This window comes from Rosa chinensis, chromosome 7 (assembly GCF_002994745.2).
Source record: "Rosa chinensis cultivar Old Blush chromosome 7, RchiOBHm-V2, whole genome shotgun sequence".
Taxonomy (NCBI): Eukaryota; Viridiplantae; Streptophyta; class Magnoliopsida; order Rosales; family Rosaceae; genus Rosa; species Rosa chinensis.
This window is the reverse complement of record NC_037094.1, coordinates 12,899,441-12,916,339: the sequence shown is the minus strand read 5'-3', so window position 1 is coordinate 12,916,339 and position 16,899 is coordinate 12,899,441. Positions and strand designations below refer to the sequence as shown.

General features: G+C 38.3%; 3 protein-coding genes across 3 annotated transcripts; all 3 read right to left on the bottom strand.

Moving 5' to 3' along the window:
* Positions 1-931: 931 nt before the first annotated feature.
* Positions 932-7,479, bottom strand: LOC112176978 (long chain acyl-CoA synthetase 4). Its single transcript, XM_024315120.2, has 19 exons — positions 7,185-7,479; positions 6,479-6,542; positions 6,282-6,371; positions 6,121-6,177; positions 5,854-5,902; positions 5,637-5,713; positions 5,373-5,412; positions 5,182-5,276; positions 4,619-4,783; positions 4,385-4,495; positions 4,213-4,300; positions 3,813-3,879; positions 3,490-3,565; positions 3,250-3,367; positions 2,840-3,085; positions 2,609-2,748; positions 2,084-2,266; positions 1,860-1,979; positions 932-1,227 (listed from the first exon to the last, which is right to left on the bottom strand). Exons 1-19 carry the CDS (start codon positions 7,340-7,342, stop codon positions 1,180-1,182), a joined length of 1,992 nt encoding a protein of 663 aa, XP_024170888.1. The 5' UTR covers positions 7,343-7,479; the 3' UTR covers positions 932-1,179.
* Positions 7,480-9,687: 2,208 nt separating this feature from the next.
* On the bottom strand, positions 9,688-14,325 carry LOC112180026 (mitochondrial inner membrane protein OXA1). Its single transcript, XM_024318518.2, has 9 exons — positions 13,610-14,325; positions 13,285-13,375; positions 13,104-13,151; positions 12,693-12,751; positions 12,070-12,145; positions 11,851-11,982; positions 11,311-11,418; positions 10,571-10,625; positions 9,688-10,341 (listed from the first exon to the last, which is right to left on the bottom strand). The coding sequence occupies exons 1-9, from the start codon at positions 14,077-14,079 to the stop codon at positions 10,079-10,081; spliced, it is 1,302 nt and encodes a 433-aa protein (XP_024174286.1). The 5' UTR covers positions 14,080-14,325; the 3' UTR covers positions 9,688-10,078.
* Positions 14,326-15,101: 776 nt separating this feature from the next.
* On the bottom strand, positions 15,102-15,834 carry LOC112176308 (non-specific lipid-transfer protein 3). The gene is made up of 2 exons (XM_024314158.2): positions 15,381-15,834; positions 15,102-15,282 (listed from the first exon to the last, which is right to left on the bottom strand). Exons 1-2 carry the CDS (start codon positions 15,713-15,715, stop codon positions 15,270-15,272), a joined length of 348 nt encoding a protein of 115 aa, XP_024169926.1. The 5' UTR covers positions 15,716-15,834; the 3' UTR covers positions 15,102-15,269.
* Positions 15,835-16,899: the final 1,065 nt, after the last annotated feature.

Below are 16,899 nucleotides of genomic sequence, written 5' to 3'. Positions count from 1 at the left end.
AATCTCCAGCTCGTTGCCCAAGGAAAAACCCTAGACCAGACAACTGCCAACACATTGGCATCAGCGCCATAGCCTCTTTGATGCTGCTCTGATCGCCAGATTTGCCAACCAACCACGGTCGCCGCATCAGCTGTAGCCTCACTATTGATCACCTTAGCTTTGGCGTCCCCAGCTACCCCCAGCACCGATTCGCTCAATCCAGGCACCAAACTACACCAATCACAATAGCCGATGCAGGAGCACCATTGTGCAACACCACCAACCGCCATCAATCACCCCTCGGCCACCAATCCCAACGCATGACGCCGCCAGGCCTCTCAAGTGAGGGTAGAAGAAGAAAAGAGAGAGAAGAAGTCATTATGTCAATTTAACATAATCTCACATATAAAACCTTATCCAACGGAGAGAGTATTAGATGCACCGACGTACACTTACACAACATGAATAGATGAATGGATAAAATCAACTATATTTTCTTCTTATTAAATAAGAGATTGCCTATATATATTAACGGCTAAAATTAGTTAGATATGCTAGTTCATTTGCACTACCGATGCCTACCGATGCATAGAAGAATTTTCCTTTCCAACGAGCATTTTCTCAATAAAATCTTATGGGAAGAAAATCTTATAAAAAGAACCTAGTCGATTAACAATTATCAGACGTTTTCCATTAAACAAAAAAAAAAAAAAAAAACACACATCCGATGGACTTGTTATCGGCAAAAGCCTTACATAAAAGACAAGTTTCATCAGCAATTTTTTCTAATAGTTAGTCTGCAAATATAGACGAGCCTTCCCATAAAAAAGGAAAGCTGCAAAGATGTTCCTAGAGCAAATATTTGCTATGTCTTTCTGTATTTATAGTTTCATAAAATCCTTTAATTATGTCTCTGTTATGTTTTGCTACATTGTCAACGGAACTGGGGAAAGAAATCAAAGCAAGCTTGCAAGTGGTCTAGACAACACTTAAAAGTTGACTAGTTCATGAACATATATCTGTAATTTTCTACAGTACACCCAAATTCATTTCAGAAGAAAGTTATCAGGTGGGGGTAAGTATGCTTCTATGTACAGTCAAAAGAAAAATAAAATTATCAAACAAACATAAAAAGACACAGAAACAGAGTTTGTCAAATTGAACAAGGCCATCTGGACTCTAGCTCCACAAGTACATCTTTCAGGCCTTGGGCTGATTTACACTCTTGTACATGTTATCAATGACGCCCTGTACACGATAAGTTCCAGTCAGCAATTTCTTCAACTCTACTATATCTTTCTATGTACAGGAAGTAACTAATCATAAATAACTTTCTCACAGAAACTACTCGCTGTATAAAATGCAATCGAGAGGTATACTAAGCCGACCTAGTGTTTAACACAACCTAATCATCAACAAGAATTTCTGTTTCTGATAATTAGATAGATTATCCACTTGGACGACCACCGTCACAGTGACAACTATTATGGCCACCCTGGCTACATGTCTCAGTGGATAGATAAGACACAAAACCTGTATTGAGACGGTTACAGAACATGTATACTGATAGGTCCCCATATCAGATATATTGTGCATCGTAACTACAATGTAGTCTCAAATAAAGGGATGAATTTGGGAATACAAAGCCCAAACAACAACAGTAACTTCAAATGAAACAAAATATGTTTCTCTCACAGTATGACATGGTTATTTGGTAATGCAGAAACCATGCCAGAGTAGATCAGACTATCATTGTGGAGCAAGGGTGAATGCAACTTTTAAATATTGGGACTGTAAAAGTGGTGTTTAGAAATTCATAGAGAAAACAAAAGGATAAGAGTACCTTATAGTATTTAAGCAACTGAAAAGGATAAGAGTACCTTATAGTATTTAAGCAACTGGGGCCTCTTTTTCTTGTATGTTGGAGTGATAAGGTCACGCTCCATGTCGAACGGTTCTGGGTCGAGGTGAACAGCTTTTATAACCTCAAAACCTTTCAACTGCCAAGAACAAGCACACAACAGCATCAGAGAAGGTTTCATAATATTATTACTCCATGACCGATGACTACAAATTAAGGCCTAAAATTAGGAAAGCAGAAAACCTTTTTGTCTTTAGCAATCTTATTCAGCTCTCCAAGCACGTATTCTTTCACCTTTGTATTTTCACAAAGAGAATTGAAGTCACCAGATACATCATTTTGTTGAGCCCATCTTTCAATTGCTTGCTTGTTGGGAGTGACAACTGCAACTAGGCAGGACTCAAAGCTGTTCCCATAAACCCATATCTAAAATAGACAGAACAAATCACATGCCATCAGACTAGTATATTTATATGAAGGTTAAGAATTATAACTCGGAAGTCATCATGAAACTCTCTTCCTCACATGCATGTGTCATTTAAATTCACAAGTCACTATATTTATAATAATCTTTGTAATTATTTATTTTATTTATTTTTTGGGTAAAGGGGTTTTTATAGCCCAAAACAGAAGATAAGGAGCTAATAAGAATCCCCAAGACCATCTTCTATTAAGAAAAAGAAATCCTGAACATTATAAGACACACAAGACAATAGCAGACTATTAGTGCACTTTTTGAATTACAATTACTAAAGAAGAACGGCATACCGCATCAATATCTGAAACAAGTCCATAAATATTCTCCAAGTTTTCAACTGCAACATATTCTCCTTGTGAAAGCTTGAAGATATTCTTCTTGCGATCAATGATTTTAAGACTTCCATCTTGTTGCCACTCACCAATATCCCCTGATGCAAGATAATTATGGGCACAGCTGATTATTTTCCACTTAATGATATAAGAGCCGTAACTTACTAACAAATAGATCAGTATACCAACCTGTATGGAACCACCCATCAATCATGACCTCTTTGGTGAGGTCTTCACGTTTGTAGTATCCTGAAAACAAAGTTTTTCCCCTTACACATACTTCTCCACGAGGTGTATCTGACAGAGCGTCGTACCCCATTTCAGGAACAGATTCCAGACATACATCTACATTTGGAACCGGAGGACCCACTGTGCCAAGCATTGACAATTCATTTGGTAGCGATACAAATGTCCCAGCACAAGTTTCTGTCAGACCTACAATTACATTGATATTGAAGAATGTCATTGATGTGATACCAAAACAGAAAATAACAACAATAATAACAACAAACAACAAGAATAATAATCACAGAAACCAGAGGAAAAATGAAGAAAATAGCTGATATAACAAGTTAACAATAGCGGCAAAGATGTCTAACCATATCCTTGTAAAACATGAGCGCATGCCACCACACGTAAGTAAGATTCCACATGAGTAGAAAGAGGAGCAGCTCCAGACAGAATAAGCCGCACCCTACCCCCCAATCCTGCCTTTACCTAAAGTTGTAAGAGCATGAATGAGACTTGATCTCGTGACCAGGGAGATATACATACATATATGTAAAGAAGTCAAATTCATTATTCATGGCATATAGTGCAGAAAAGAAGAAAATATACACCTTACTAAACACAATCTTATCAGAAATTGGAGACGCAGCTCCATGTGCATGCCCCTTTTGCATGTTATAATGCTTGCTGCAGCCATAGACAAAACATGTCACCTCAGAGCAGAATTATGTGGTCTTCTTAGAGCCCAGATGTTGACTAACTCTCAATAGGTTGTATATGGATTACAAACAAAGATGATACTTGAGATAAAAAAAAATAGCCATCCACGTGCAGGTATAACATTTGTTGTTTACAAAGCACAAGACTAGATAGGAAGGGATTGGATTATTTGAAATTATGTTTTGCTTATGTGCAATCAATGAAGGGTACTTACAATGAATATGCAAAATTGAACAATGTCTTTTTTATTATGCCGCCTGCTGAAATCTTCTGGTTCAAGCCTGAAAATTTGCACACAGAAATTATATAACAAGACAGTGGAAGCCAAAACTGACGCAGTCATTTAATGTTGCATCAACGAGTAAGAAGCGTAGTTCAGGAGATACAATAAAACACCAACAAGCAGATCCATATACTGAGGATTGTATTCATTACTTTCAAAATGTTTCAAGTTTATATTCTCATTAGGGCACAATTCGTGGAATTCAACTTAATAAGTTAATATCAAAAGGATTCACAATTAAGGCCCTCTCTTGCTCCAATACCATATTAAGAGTTTTTTTTAGGTTTACAACTTCTTCCAAGAGCTATGATGTTTCCATATTCTGATATACCTGCGTAGATTCTATCTAAAACGCGAGGAACAGCACAAAAAATAGTTGGTTTTAGCTCCGCAATGTCTTCAGTTAACAATTTGACATCCTGCAGAATAATAAGTAAGAAATTATCAGATTTATAATATATTGGTCATAGAAGAGCTACTTGTAGTTGAACACTTGTACTCACCCCACGCCAAAACCCTATCGAGGCACCAGTCCAGATAAATAACTCCTCGATAACCCGATCAAAGATATGTGCAAGAGGAAGAAAGGAAAGATATACGTCGTTCACGCCCAACTTCATGAATGAAAGAGAGAAAAAAGGAAGTTTTGCAAAAAGTCAGCATCGTATAATAAATAAAAGTTATCAGTTGTTTTTCCCGAAAATGAGATCTATAAATTGAGATGAAGTGGAGGTCACCTCTTCATTTACACTCTCCAGCAGGCGTTTCACCCCAGCCAGTAGAGTAATGATGCTTTCATTGGATATCAGTACACCCTTGGGGTCACCAGTTGTTCCACTGGTATACATTATAGTACAGATATCACTTTTCTTTTTTACTGGAAGATCAAAGTCTTTATCTCCCTGCAGAAACAGATTTAGAACTTAAAAAACTGAAAATGCTGATATTCTGGAAATTTATCAATAACCAAACTATACATGAAACATGACAGGTACAAGCGGTCATTCTGCTTTAAACAACTTGCAGATATATCTCAAAATTATCATAAAGATTATTGTCTTCAACAGAACTTGATTAGCAGTTTAGCTATTCCTCGCAGATAGCAATGGACCATTAACAACTTTCAAATGGTGTTCTACTAAATCAAGGGGAACACTTCCATAATTTCACATCTACTTTCCCATAACAGCAATGCAGAGACCTTTATCCTTTTTTTCTTTTCTCGAACAAATTTCATGAGTTCGAGAATATAATTAGATACACAAGAAGAGGCTTAGAAGATCAGATAAAAACAACCCACCAGTTGCAGAAATTCATTCCACGAATATATCACAGATCCATGCTTTTCAACTGATTCCTTTTGTTCAGGGGTAACCTTGCCAAAGCTTACAAGTGCTACATGATTAAAAGAAAAGTGAAGCTATTTGCTTACTGACAGCCAAAGACACATAAACAAAGAATCTTGAAAGATGTGCGAAACATGCAACATACTCTTAAGATATTTTGATGCGTTGGGCAATGTCTTCAACAGCTGAAAGAGGACAAATATACAGTCAGAATAAGAAATTATGAATAACCATTCCAAGCTTAAAAATGATTTAACTCTCTTCTGGCCACCAACTTAGCATTTTATTACATAGCAATTTCCACATGCCGATATTTGACCTTTACAGTTAGACCACCCTACAGCAGTATTGTCCAAGGTACCACATATAAAATTTCAGTAACAGAATCGTTGATGAAACACTTGCGTACCTCAGATATCTTTTTTTCTTCTACAAAAGCAAGTGGAACTTCAGCATGGCATATGATAAATTCCACAGCACCAGCACCTAAACCATGCATCAGATATTAGAATAAACTTTTAAAGCAAGTGAGTTAAGGTGAATGCACCTTGACTCATATCAACCAAACATGGAACCAATTGATAGATGTGAGTAGATGATAAACTGAATAGAAGAGATAATCCTACCTAGAGTGTCATATAAAGGAACACAATAGAGCCCATGAGCATTGCAAGCCTGCATAAGATGTTCACTATTAATGAAACTTCCTGAACATAAGAATTTTAACTATTATTAAAGAGTAATGAAAGAAAACAAACAACCCAAGTGCATAAAGATTACATATATTTCACCCATATATGTAAGATTGTGGAAGAAGTATACTTCCTATAGAGTGAATATAGACATTAGAAGAAGGTACACATGAAAATGAAACTTCAATAAAGACAACATACCTCCATGCTCATAATCCATTCTGGGCAATTGGCACCAAATATACCACATTTGTCTCCCTGCATTCAGCAATAAATTCATTAATTCAAAATGTCACACATATTCCTCTGGAACAAGACTTTTTGACTACGACACTAGCCAATCAAAGCAGATGACGACATACTTGTGCCAAACCAAGAGTGCGCATGGAATTTCCAACTTTTACTACCACATCATAGACTTGTTTGTAAGTTAACCACACGTATCTACCACCCTGCAAAGAGCCAAAAATAATTCCTAATTAGCTACAAACTTAAAAGAGCAAGTCAGAGAGCTAGCTATGCAGAGGAAAGTCATAGATAGTCTGCAACAATGATATACCTTCCCATTCACAGTCTCACGACGACCAAGCATTCGGTTTCCTGGATTTTTCTCCACCGACATGCTGCGAAATAAGTAAAGACAGATCAATAAAAATTCATATCCAAAGTAACTTCAGTTTCCATTTCCCTCACAAAACAGAGTGTCGTGCTAAACATGAGAACCAAACCAACCCAACTTAGCTCGAGAACAAACATGACCAGAATTCGGCCGAACAAATCTGCGATTTTAGCTTCAGAAAGTAAAAAAATTCTTACTTCACTACTTTTTTACTAAAATAATATAGCTTGCCCCAGACTGAATTTCAGGTCATTTATTACATGAGAAAATGTCAAAGCTACCAATCTCAGATTCTTTTTGCAGAGTCAAAGCCAATAAAATTTCCAGCCACAGAATCAAACTCCTACACAATTCGGCACTATAATTCTCCGAAATTCAATAGTGAGGAATCGTAATATGCTCCAAAACTCCCAAAGAAGAAGAATCGAAATATGCTCAATCACTCTGCAAGCAGTTACAGTAAAGACAAAGAGGAAAAATATTCCAATCATCCTAATCCCGACTCCGATAGTTACAAACTACCGCAATCTCAGTTAACTTTTTTCACCGCAGACTCTCCCCTGATTTGAAAACTTACCGTTACAAAAAAAAAAAAAAATCTCGAGTTTTCACCAAGAGAAAGTTGATACAGAATAGAAGAGAGTACCGGAAAACATCCCAGCAACTGTCCATTCCGGCAATCGGCTGCGGAAAGCCGTCTTTGGCGAAGAGGCTCCGGTAAACGGGACCGAGGGACGGCCGGCCGTCCTTGGCCGCCTTTCCCTTCTCGACCTCAATCAGGTACTTGTACTTAGTCTCCGCCATTCTGTTCAAATCTCAACCGGATCGCTTCGCTCTCTCTGCGAAATCTGAACGAATGCGGCAACTGAAAACAAGCCAAAGCCCAAGCCAAAACCACAAACAGCTTTTGTGTTTGTGTGAAGAAGAATTCCAGTCCACACCATATATATTTTCACCCGGAAAAGAGAAAAATAGAGTGCGTGGTGGAGGGGTCGGGGGGTAGTTTGGTCATTTTGTGGTGACGTACGTAGTTTTGTGAGGCTACGGCCTACGGCTGTCAGCTTGAGGTTTTGACTTGTAGGCTAATGAAGCTGGTCAACAGCCCCCACCCCGTTCTGGATTTGCGGATACCGTTGAGATTTTGATGCTTTTGGACGGTCGGATTTCTTCGTCGAGTTTCATACGTTTCGTTAATTTATTCACGCGTGGGACGTCGCCCTTTTTTGAGCTCAAATTATTGAATTTCCAATTTTTTGTTTTACTTTTATTGTTAATTAAGCCAAGTTTGAAATTCTTTCTTTCTCAAAAAATAAAAACAAAGTTTACCCAAAAAAAAATTATCTCAAACAAACACAAGATGACTTCTTATTCTTTCTAGTTGGGCAAACTATGACATTAGATTGCATTTGGTATAATAGGAACGTATTTTTTCAACTAGTGTTTTATTTTATAACAAATTATTTTTTTAACGTAATGTATGATAACATCTTTAATTTAGATTTTCAGCGTTAAAAACACAATTCATTCAATTTTTTACCTTTATTAGTAGTTTTCTCCTCTAAATTTTTTGTGCGTTTTAGACTCGACTTTGCTACTGCTGCCTCCCTCAATGTTGCATGTATCCACTGTCATTAGCCTCTGTCGTTTTCTTTCTCTTCTTGATGAGTAGGGTTGCGCAACCTTCCCAATTACCATATCAGCGTATCGAAAATTATAGTGTGGACCCTTCAATCGAATAATAAGTCAACCATTTAAAGCTTTTTCCAAATTTTATAAAAAACTTGAGTACGTTTTTTTGTTTTGTTAATTTGTTCAACAAGATTTCACCCCAAAATAATAATAAAAAGTAAGAAAAGAAAAACACTTGAAATCTCATATATAATGGAGCAAGATTGGCAGAATGGTAGTTGTGGTCGTTATCACCAATTTCATAGGTAGATGGAGGCAATTGACCGCAATGACTTCCAGTATTAATTTGTACCAAATGGAAGTACATGCCGCTCGGTCCACAACTCCACACTGTCGACGTCCCCGTATTGAATTTGAACCTTTCGACGGTGGACCGACCTTCGAGATCTCTCTTCGTTGCAATCAACATGGAAGTAACACAACACCTACCTGCGTCCCACAGATCCAAATTTTCATAAATTTTCATATTCACAAAAAAAAAAAAAAAAAAAAGTAGATCCAAAATTTCCACAAGAATCACTAAATAGAGGGAGATGCTTCGTTAATCTAAAAATTTTAAATTGACCGAAAAAAGAAAATAAGATCTCCAAAGTTGGGAAGTGTCCGGTGTGGATCGACTCCTCGGAATCGTCAACGAAATGTATCTTTTTCTTGTTCTCCTCTCATCCAAGTGAATGCGTTAATGGCAATGAATGAAGCAATGCATCATGCAGTTGTAGGTTGTAGCTACCTTGGTGAAGGACTTCGTCTGTTCGAAAACTGACCATTTCAAAGCATATATTCTTCATTAATCAGCATTGTTTATAATAATATCTGATTACCCTCATCAGCAATCCAGAACTAAAATCGAATTCAACAACTGCAAGGAGATACATAACATTATTTTCTAGATTTCTTATCAGGCAAGCAATCACATCTTGGTCGTAATTGGCTTGGTCACCAGAATATACCTACTTTAGGTTAAAAGGGAATTACGCTTGGTTCAGGGATGCATGATACTAATTGCAATAATATACCCAAAAATAGAAACTGTGGGCTAAAATATTTCCCAGAAAAGAAGATATACAGGGGGCTACAAGCCTTCAATTTATGGTGGGAGCTATTTTAAGACAAACTAGAAAAGGAAAGTTCAAATGCTTTTGACTTTACATTGGTAGATGAGAGTTGGGGAGGAATTAATCAAAGCTGGAGGAATTAAAAGGAGGGTAGAATCGCATTCTTGTTCTTAAATATGGAGTCCTAAAAATGGGGAGTAGAAAATTAATCGTAACTGGGGGCCTTTGATTGAAGAAGAAAAGACTTTGTCAATAGCTATCATTGTGGTCCTCAAACGTTATAGAGACAGATCCGGGGTCCTTTTCTTCATTTATAACAAATACTAGCTCTCTGGGGCTAAAAAACTTTTGAGAAAAGATTAAAACGGTACGGACCATGAGAAGCCGGTAACCATTAGAGAGTTGATGGAATGGAACAGATAAACTTACAGCAAGAACAAGTCCACAAGTTTTCAAGAAAACAACTAATCCGACCAATGAAAAAGATGTAAAACTTGATTTTATTTTTACAAGGAGCCTTGACAATTCAGCCATAGTAAAATACAGAAAAACCACCTCACCCAACCCGAGTAGTTGAGTAGTTCCACCAAAATTATCAAGCCTTGCAAGCAAAAATTTCAGGTACCGATACCTTTCATACTATTTATTAAAACCATCCTATGCCCCATCCTTTCTCTCTCGGTGAGTTAAATATCGAGTCATCAATGTAAAGAATATCATATCAAAAATTTAAAGCAATGAAACCTCCTCATCAATGGTCGTGCTAATGGTTGAACTTGTGAAACTAGTAAATTTTCTACCTCTTCTTGTTTCTCTTTTTTCCCTTTACTTTTTTCTCTAAACTTTTAATCCTTTGACTGAGATCTGACGTCGATGATGTTCTCCGGTCTTGAATCTTTGCTGGTTGAACGGTTGATGAGGCGGGCTCTGGGGCTGCGGCCAGCTGTTTCATTTGTGAAAACAGTGAGAATGCAGATTGTTGTGATCCTTGTGGCTGTGGAGCCGGGGTAGGCAGCTGAGGAAGACCCAGTGTCTTCTTCACGAAAGGATTCTTAATTACTGAAATCAAAATGCAGAATCATGAATTAGTGGAAAAGTGCACAGAATGTTTGACACAGTTGAATTTCTGTAGCTGCACAGATAATGTGCAAATCACTTCCCCAGAAAAGATTCAACTTTCTTAATAATATAAACGGTGCAGGAAAGGGCTCTACTGTTCATAAACAGAGGGAGGGCGGGAGAGAGAAAGGGCTCTACTGTTCATAAACTATACTAAAAAAGGACTCACCAATTCCATATCCGAGCGAAAACAAGTTGGAGGTAACCCAGTAACAAAATACAGCCTGCAGAGTTCATAAGAAAAAGCAAAAGTTTTCATCAGCCTGGCTTCAATACACCATTTTCCATCATGACTTTGGTGGAGAGCATAAAAATGAAACCACACAACTCAAGAAAATATATATAAAATAAAACTTCCAATCACCTTTGTTATGTCTATAAAGGTAGCTATCTTTAGTTATAAGAGAAATATTATAGAACAGATACCAGAATGGACACCACTACAACCTTCAAAAATACATGCAACAGAATTCAAGAGTTGTATCAGACCATTATGTGACTATATACTAGGTGCCATGTTATTGAAAGATGAAATTGCCTTGGGGAATATTTTGGCATTCAACACATTTGATTAGCATAACTCCCAACAGAGATTGACCACAAACAGTAATTATAACAACTGAAACATTTCATATACTTATCTAGATATGACCATCCACAGAGCCAATTCACTGAATTCAATAGGCAGTGCAAGATGCTTTGAGAACATAAATTGACAATGTACGCAGCTCTTGGGAATTGAACCCTGGAACTCAGCCTCCACCCTGGTTTCAAGGAAGAGGAGGTGCCATTAGGTTCAAAGCCATCGGCTTGACAGTGCAAGGCTTTATTCACATCTATTCTAAACTGGACTGGAAAGATGCTCATACAGAATAGATCGTGAAAGAAACTAAAAAACAGCCAAAGTACCTTTGGAAAGCCCATGGTAAATGGAACTGTAAGAACAGCCATGCCTCTTGAAACATTCTTCATGGTTTTAGCAACAGGATTTCCCTCCATACCTTCTTGCAGATTGCACTAATGAACAAAAGAAAAAAAAAATCAATTCAAAAATTTGGTTGTATAGAGTTTCTCACCACATCTTGCGACCTCCTTACCCCAAAAGAAGAGTTACAAAATGGCACACAACGAACAAATAGAAGTAAAAAGTTTCTGATACCCTAGGTATCAGATGTACCAACTTCTACAACTTAACAGACTATCAGGTCCAGGATTAACTATTGGATACAACTGGTCTGGGGCTATTGAGTGTGTGTTTTTTTTTCCCCTCAAATTTTAGGGGTGATTTTACAAGGAAAAAAAAATCTGAATTCATATCTAAACCTGTGCAAACTCACTCTACTATAGATTAATGGAAATATTTAGAGTGTAACCGAGTGTTCAACAAGCATGTCACAATTTCATGACGGAAAGCCAACAAAATTGAAACTATGGTTGGAGAAAAGCTACCTCCACAGTTATTAAGAATGTCAATCCTGCCAAAACTGGAAAAATGTACATAGGATCAGGAGTAGTCAGATCAACAAACCAATAGGCACCACCATCTTTAAACGATGGCACCTTCTCTGCCATGTTCGATATCTGCCAAACAAAACTAGTTTGAGACATTGAAAGACCAAGTCTAGAATCAAACTTATGTGCTGGGAGATGGTAAGAGAGAGATCTTACTGCTAGGAAAAAGCTGATGAAGACAGGAGCTTGAATAAAGAGTCCCTTCAGTGGAGTTAAGGGACTACAGCCATATCTGCAAAATCCAAATCAATCTACCAAAATGAGAATGCTTGGGATAGAAAGGTGCCATATATGAAAAAATGGTACTTGCAGAAAGATTATTTATTTTCTTGAAAAATTCAGTACATACATCTTATGATGCGAAGCCATTCAAGGAAAATTGAATAACCAAACAATTTTTTTTTTTACCAGGCAACATTCGAGTAAATATCATCTTTCATGTGATAAATGGTATTCCAAGTACAACTAAAGTAGGTGAAACAAAATGAAAGGACTTGCACCGCCAGCCAACACTTGGGAAGCTCAATGGAAATTAAATACAATAAATTCCAATTGCTTGATAAGACTGATGAATATTACAGCATTTGGAACTTCAAAGTATATTTATCAACATAACTAGCATGTTTTATTTATATAAGTTGCTTATATTTTGGCCAAAACATTTATGTTCTTTAACGTCACACACAAATATATGCAACGGAGATAAAAAAAAATTTAAAAAAAATACCAGCAAGCAAAGAAATTTCTATAGATACTGACATCAAGAAAAAGTTGCTTACTCCTTGAATAGCATCTTAATTTTCTTTTGATATTCAATCTTAGCTCCGAGATCCATACCCTGATAAAGAGGAAAGACAATTGATAAATATGCTTGCACATTTGTTCTTTAACCCCTGTGGGGACAGCTCAGTAATAAAATCCCGGCTTGTCCTTGCTTTGAGCATAATATTCATGGCAGAATCATTCTAAAGCATTTTGTTCATAAAAGTTTACAAGATCAGGATAAGCATAGGCAAGCAGAACAAGAACAGAGTCTAAAATAACACAAAAATGTGTTGTCATTATTTTCCATTATTAGTATTAAAATGCATTGTGCGTTAAAGAGTAGATGGTTCAGTAATGACTGGACGAGTTGAGGCATGTATTTAACGATAAAAAGCAATCGCTGACACAAGAATCAGGCATCATACCTTTTCTTCCATCTCTTGTTTAAGTTCCTCTAGACGTGGCCTCATAAGCTGCAGAAAGTAACACCAATAATAATAAGTCTCAATGCGAACAGACAATCGTAAATGTGAAAGACATACAGCAGCAAGAGGTAGCCAACATGCTAGTCCTAACTAGACAAGTTTAACAGAAATGTAAACTTACAGTGAGTTTTGCCGTTGCTTTAAGTTGGTTTACTAGAAGCGGAACCGTGCAGCTTCGAATCAAAAGAGTTGTTACCACAATGGCAGCCCACCTGAAACAAGTAAAGAAACAGAACAAAATACCTTCAATATGCAATACAAAATCCACAGTACCCTCTAAATGCTGCTAAATCAAAATCCAACTCGAGAGATTAGCTTAAGAAATTGTCTCCATTTAAATGATTAATCTTTCTCATTGGTGTCTCTGTTTCCATAACATCAAAGAACACTAAAACCACTAAATTTAATTCTTAGAAATTAAAAATCAGAAACAAATAGCAACTAACCAGCTCAACCCAGCAGTAGTATGGACATAATCAATCAAGTACTGCAAGCCCTTAACCGGCAAGTAGGAATCAGCCGCCGCAATCGCCACCTCATTCACCACCGGCAGCTGCGAAGTCACAGCTTGCACCGTCGTGTCCGACAGAATCTCCGGCACATCACTGAACAACCCAATCTTATCCGCCCCTCCCCCGCCCGCCGTCGACATATTCCGAGCAAACCCGAATCCAGCCGGCGGCGACGAAAGCAGAGCATTTGAAATCCTCCGATTCTGAGCAAACCCACCAAAGCCTGAAACTTTACTATCCAAACTGAAGAACCGCTTTTGGGTGAGGAAATGATTAGTATTTGGGGAAGGAGAGGGTTCCGAAACGACGTCGTCGTCGTGGAGAATGTGAGAGATGCAGGGATGGTGCTGCTTTCGCCGAGCAATGATGCTCGCTCTGGACGAGAGGCCCCGCCAGTAAGACATGGGGGGGCGTGTAGTGCTCTCTATTCAGCAAAACTCGAATTGGGTGGGTGAAAAATTGAATCTTTAAACCCTAATAAAACCCTGAAGAAGAATGGATCTTGTATCTGGTTAAAGTTTGAGTTCCATGGTTGTGGGAAAAGTATTGGGACCGAACTGAGAAAGAGACAGTCGGACTCGGAGGTTTGTGTCTGAGATTATGATGATGAGCTGGGTTTTAGTAGAGCAATGGCGGGTCTTAGATTTTTATGCGCGGCGGTTTTAAGGTACGCTCGGTTCGTTGTGAGTTGTGGCTGGGTGGTGACCTCAGCGTGTAATTGTTAAAAGGGTAAATTAGTCACACTACACAAAGTTACTGCACAAGGTAAATTGCGGTCATAATTTTGATAAAAAAAACATGGTGGGTGAAATGTGTGTATCGCGAACTAATATTTGGTCTAATAGAAGAGTGCGAGATGAAAGTATAACGTAGAATGATTATATATATTAATATTGATGGAGATTTGAAGTTTAAATTTCTAGTGTATATCTTGATAAAAGAACACAAGAAATATATATTCGATTGAGGTATTAGAATAGAATATGTGATATATTAATCCAACTCGTGGGATGATTTCCATTCCATGCCTTTTGTTGCATCGTAAATGTGGGAGTTTATATTTTGCCCTATTTGATTGGAGATTTGGAGTTCACTAAAAGATGGTAAGACCTTTTTTTTTTATCGGGTTAGTTGTTAGTAACTCACACACCCATGCAGTGGTATCCCAGCGCCAGGACACCTGCACCGACATTGCGGCGAAAGCCTGGCAAAGCCAGACTAATCCACTGCACCGCAGACGCACGAACCCAAAGGGTCCCTCAAATCTGCTGGCCACGAGATGGAGCTGGGATTCGAACGCTAAACCTGGGGGTTCCAGACTAGGCCATTCGACCAACACACCACACCACGTGGTTAAAGATGGTAAGACCTTGAAAATATTAGTATGTAAATAATATCAAAATAAGAAATTTAATCTTGCACAGGGTACTAATTAATTAAACCAGTAAGTATTATTCTCATTGCAATATCTTTGTTAGAGTATCTGTCATACATATTTCAAATTACTGCAACGCCATATTGCTTATTGAAAAGAGCCACATTTATTCATTATTGCCAAACTCTGGCCAAACTGTGAAACTCCTTGCCTTAAACCCTACATCTTGATCCTGTAACAAAAGCCAAAACAATCATCAGTATTTTCTTTTGATAACAGAATTAACAAAATGATAGAACAAATGATTAACAGAGAGGGTTATGGTGTTACTTAGAACAATCCATGTCGCCGGAGATGGTCGGAATCTTCAAGGTGGTGCCACAAACACTGGGGAGTGCAGCAAATCGAGGCAAATCTAAAGGCGTCAACAGCACTGTGGCCTTGATGCACTCACATTCATCCTTGACATTCGGCAACCCGCTGAGTGTTGTGAGACCGTCGCAGCAAGCCTTGGATGGGCTGTCCTCGCGGCCCGGGTTCTGCACCAGGTAAGGAAGGCAGGGATCTAATGCCCTGAGGATTGGCGCACACTCGGGTGCACCCATGGCGGACTCGGAGACAAGTACGATCACCAAGAAGACTACGATCTTGGTTGGGTGAGACATGTTTGGCCTGATTCGTTCTAAGGTTTACAAGTTGATTCGAGCTGATGATCGAAGTAGCTAGCTAAGATTGGTGCGTGTGCTGTGTTGCAATGGTAGAAGCGTATATAGGCATGTTGAGACCACAGACTTGATTATCATGTCAATCCCATGCTCCGAGTATAGGGATTATTGTTAAGACCAGAGACTTGTATTTTATGCAGATAAATGTTCTTTCATGGCTGGAATTTTGGGGTCACACTCTTCATGATTCATGCTCATCAAAAGAAAGAGAAGCAAGTGATACGAGAGAAGTTGAACTACATTAGTTTGGTCTTTTTCAGTTTGGGCCCAAATGCTTTACCCGGCCGAGTTAGAAGGTCTATTATCTAATATCTACACAACAGAGCAACAGTGAAATTATATATGACTCAATTGTTGGATCTTGACTCAATTGTTGGACCATCAAGCCCAACTATATATGACTCGGGGAGGTTGAACTTGTTGATCAACTGCGGTGGATAATTCTGTGACGGACTGTCTCCGGGGAGGCCATCTCGCGCTCTCCCTAGCCTGTCACAAACATAAAGCCCAAGCCCAAGAATGCACAATATCCCTGGTGTTCCGACACCTATCATATATTATGCCATACTTGGCTGATCTTGAGAGACCTGAAAATACTGATTTTGCAATGTTCCATCAATTAGTACTTCACGGTCAAGTAACTGTAGTATTAGAGAAACTCTGCTTCCAACATGACTTGTTTTGTAAGGAGTTTATATTGCCAATAATTTATTTTAATTAACAGCCTGACAATATACCGTATCACATGAAAACACAATAAATATGTTAAAACGTACTGATGTGTGAAGAACCGGAGCACCGAACTTGCGAACCTTTAGCATTCTCAAACTTACAACGTAGACCTCCTGCTTCACAAGAACGACAATCAGGCTTGTCCCATGACAAAAGAATATCAAGGACGTCATTAAGATCTCTCCACTGAAACTGTGGAGATGATAGAGCAAGGATACCATGACGTTGGCCAATCTGATGTAGGCACAAGAAGGACCTAGCTTGTAGTAGTCACTGCTGGGGCAAGAGATGGATGCAGCCCGGCCACGTTCCATCTTTAGCTGAGCAGTTGAGGAACGTGTAGTTTCTGGTGTCAGTCCAGAATGTAAAGGGTGAATCTGTAAGGTTGAAGT

What these genes read in the sequence shown, in the direction of transcription:
- LOC112176978 (XM_024315120.2), bottom strand. Translation starts at nt 7,342, where the DNA reads ATGGCGGAGACTAAGTACAAGTACCTGATTGAGGTCGAGAAGGGAAAG. An exon ending in GCACTCTTGGTTTGGCACAA is followed by an intron (nt 6,178 to 6,281) that starts GTATGTCGTCAT and finishes TGCTGAATGCAG; the next exon opens with GGAGACAAATGTGGTATATT. An exon ending in TTTAGATAGAATCTACGCAG is followed by an intron (nt 3,880 to 4,212) that starts GTATATCAGAAT and finishes GCAAATTTTCAG; the next exon opens with GCTTGAACCAGAAGATTTCA.
- LOC112176308 (XM_024314158.2), bottom strand. Translation starts at nt 15,715, where the DNA reads ATGTCTCACCCAACCAAGATCGTAGTCTTCTTGGTGATCGTACTTGTC.
- LOC112180026 (XM_024318518.2), bottom strand. Translation starts at nt 14,079, where the DNA reads ATGTCTTACTGGCGGGGCCTCTCGTCCAGAGCGAGCATCATTGCTCGG. An exon ending in AAGCAACGGCAAAACTCACT is followed by an intron (nt 13,152 to 13,284) that starts GTAAGTTTACAT and finishes TACTTTCTGCAG; the next exon opens with CTTATGAGGCCACGTCTAGA. An exon ending in TTACCATGGGCTTTCCAAAG is followed by an intron (nt 10,626 to 11,310) that starts GTACTTTGGCTG and finishes TGAACTCTGCAG; the next exon opens with GCTGTATTTTGTTACTGGGT.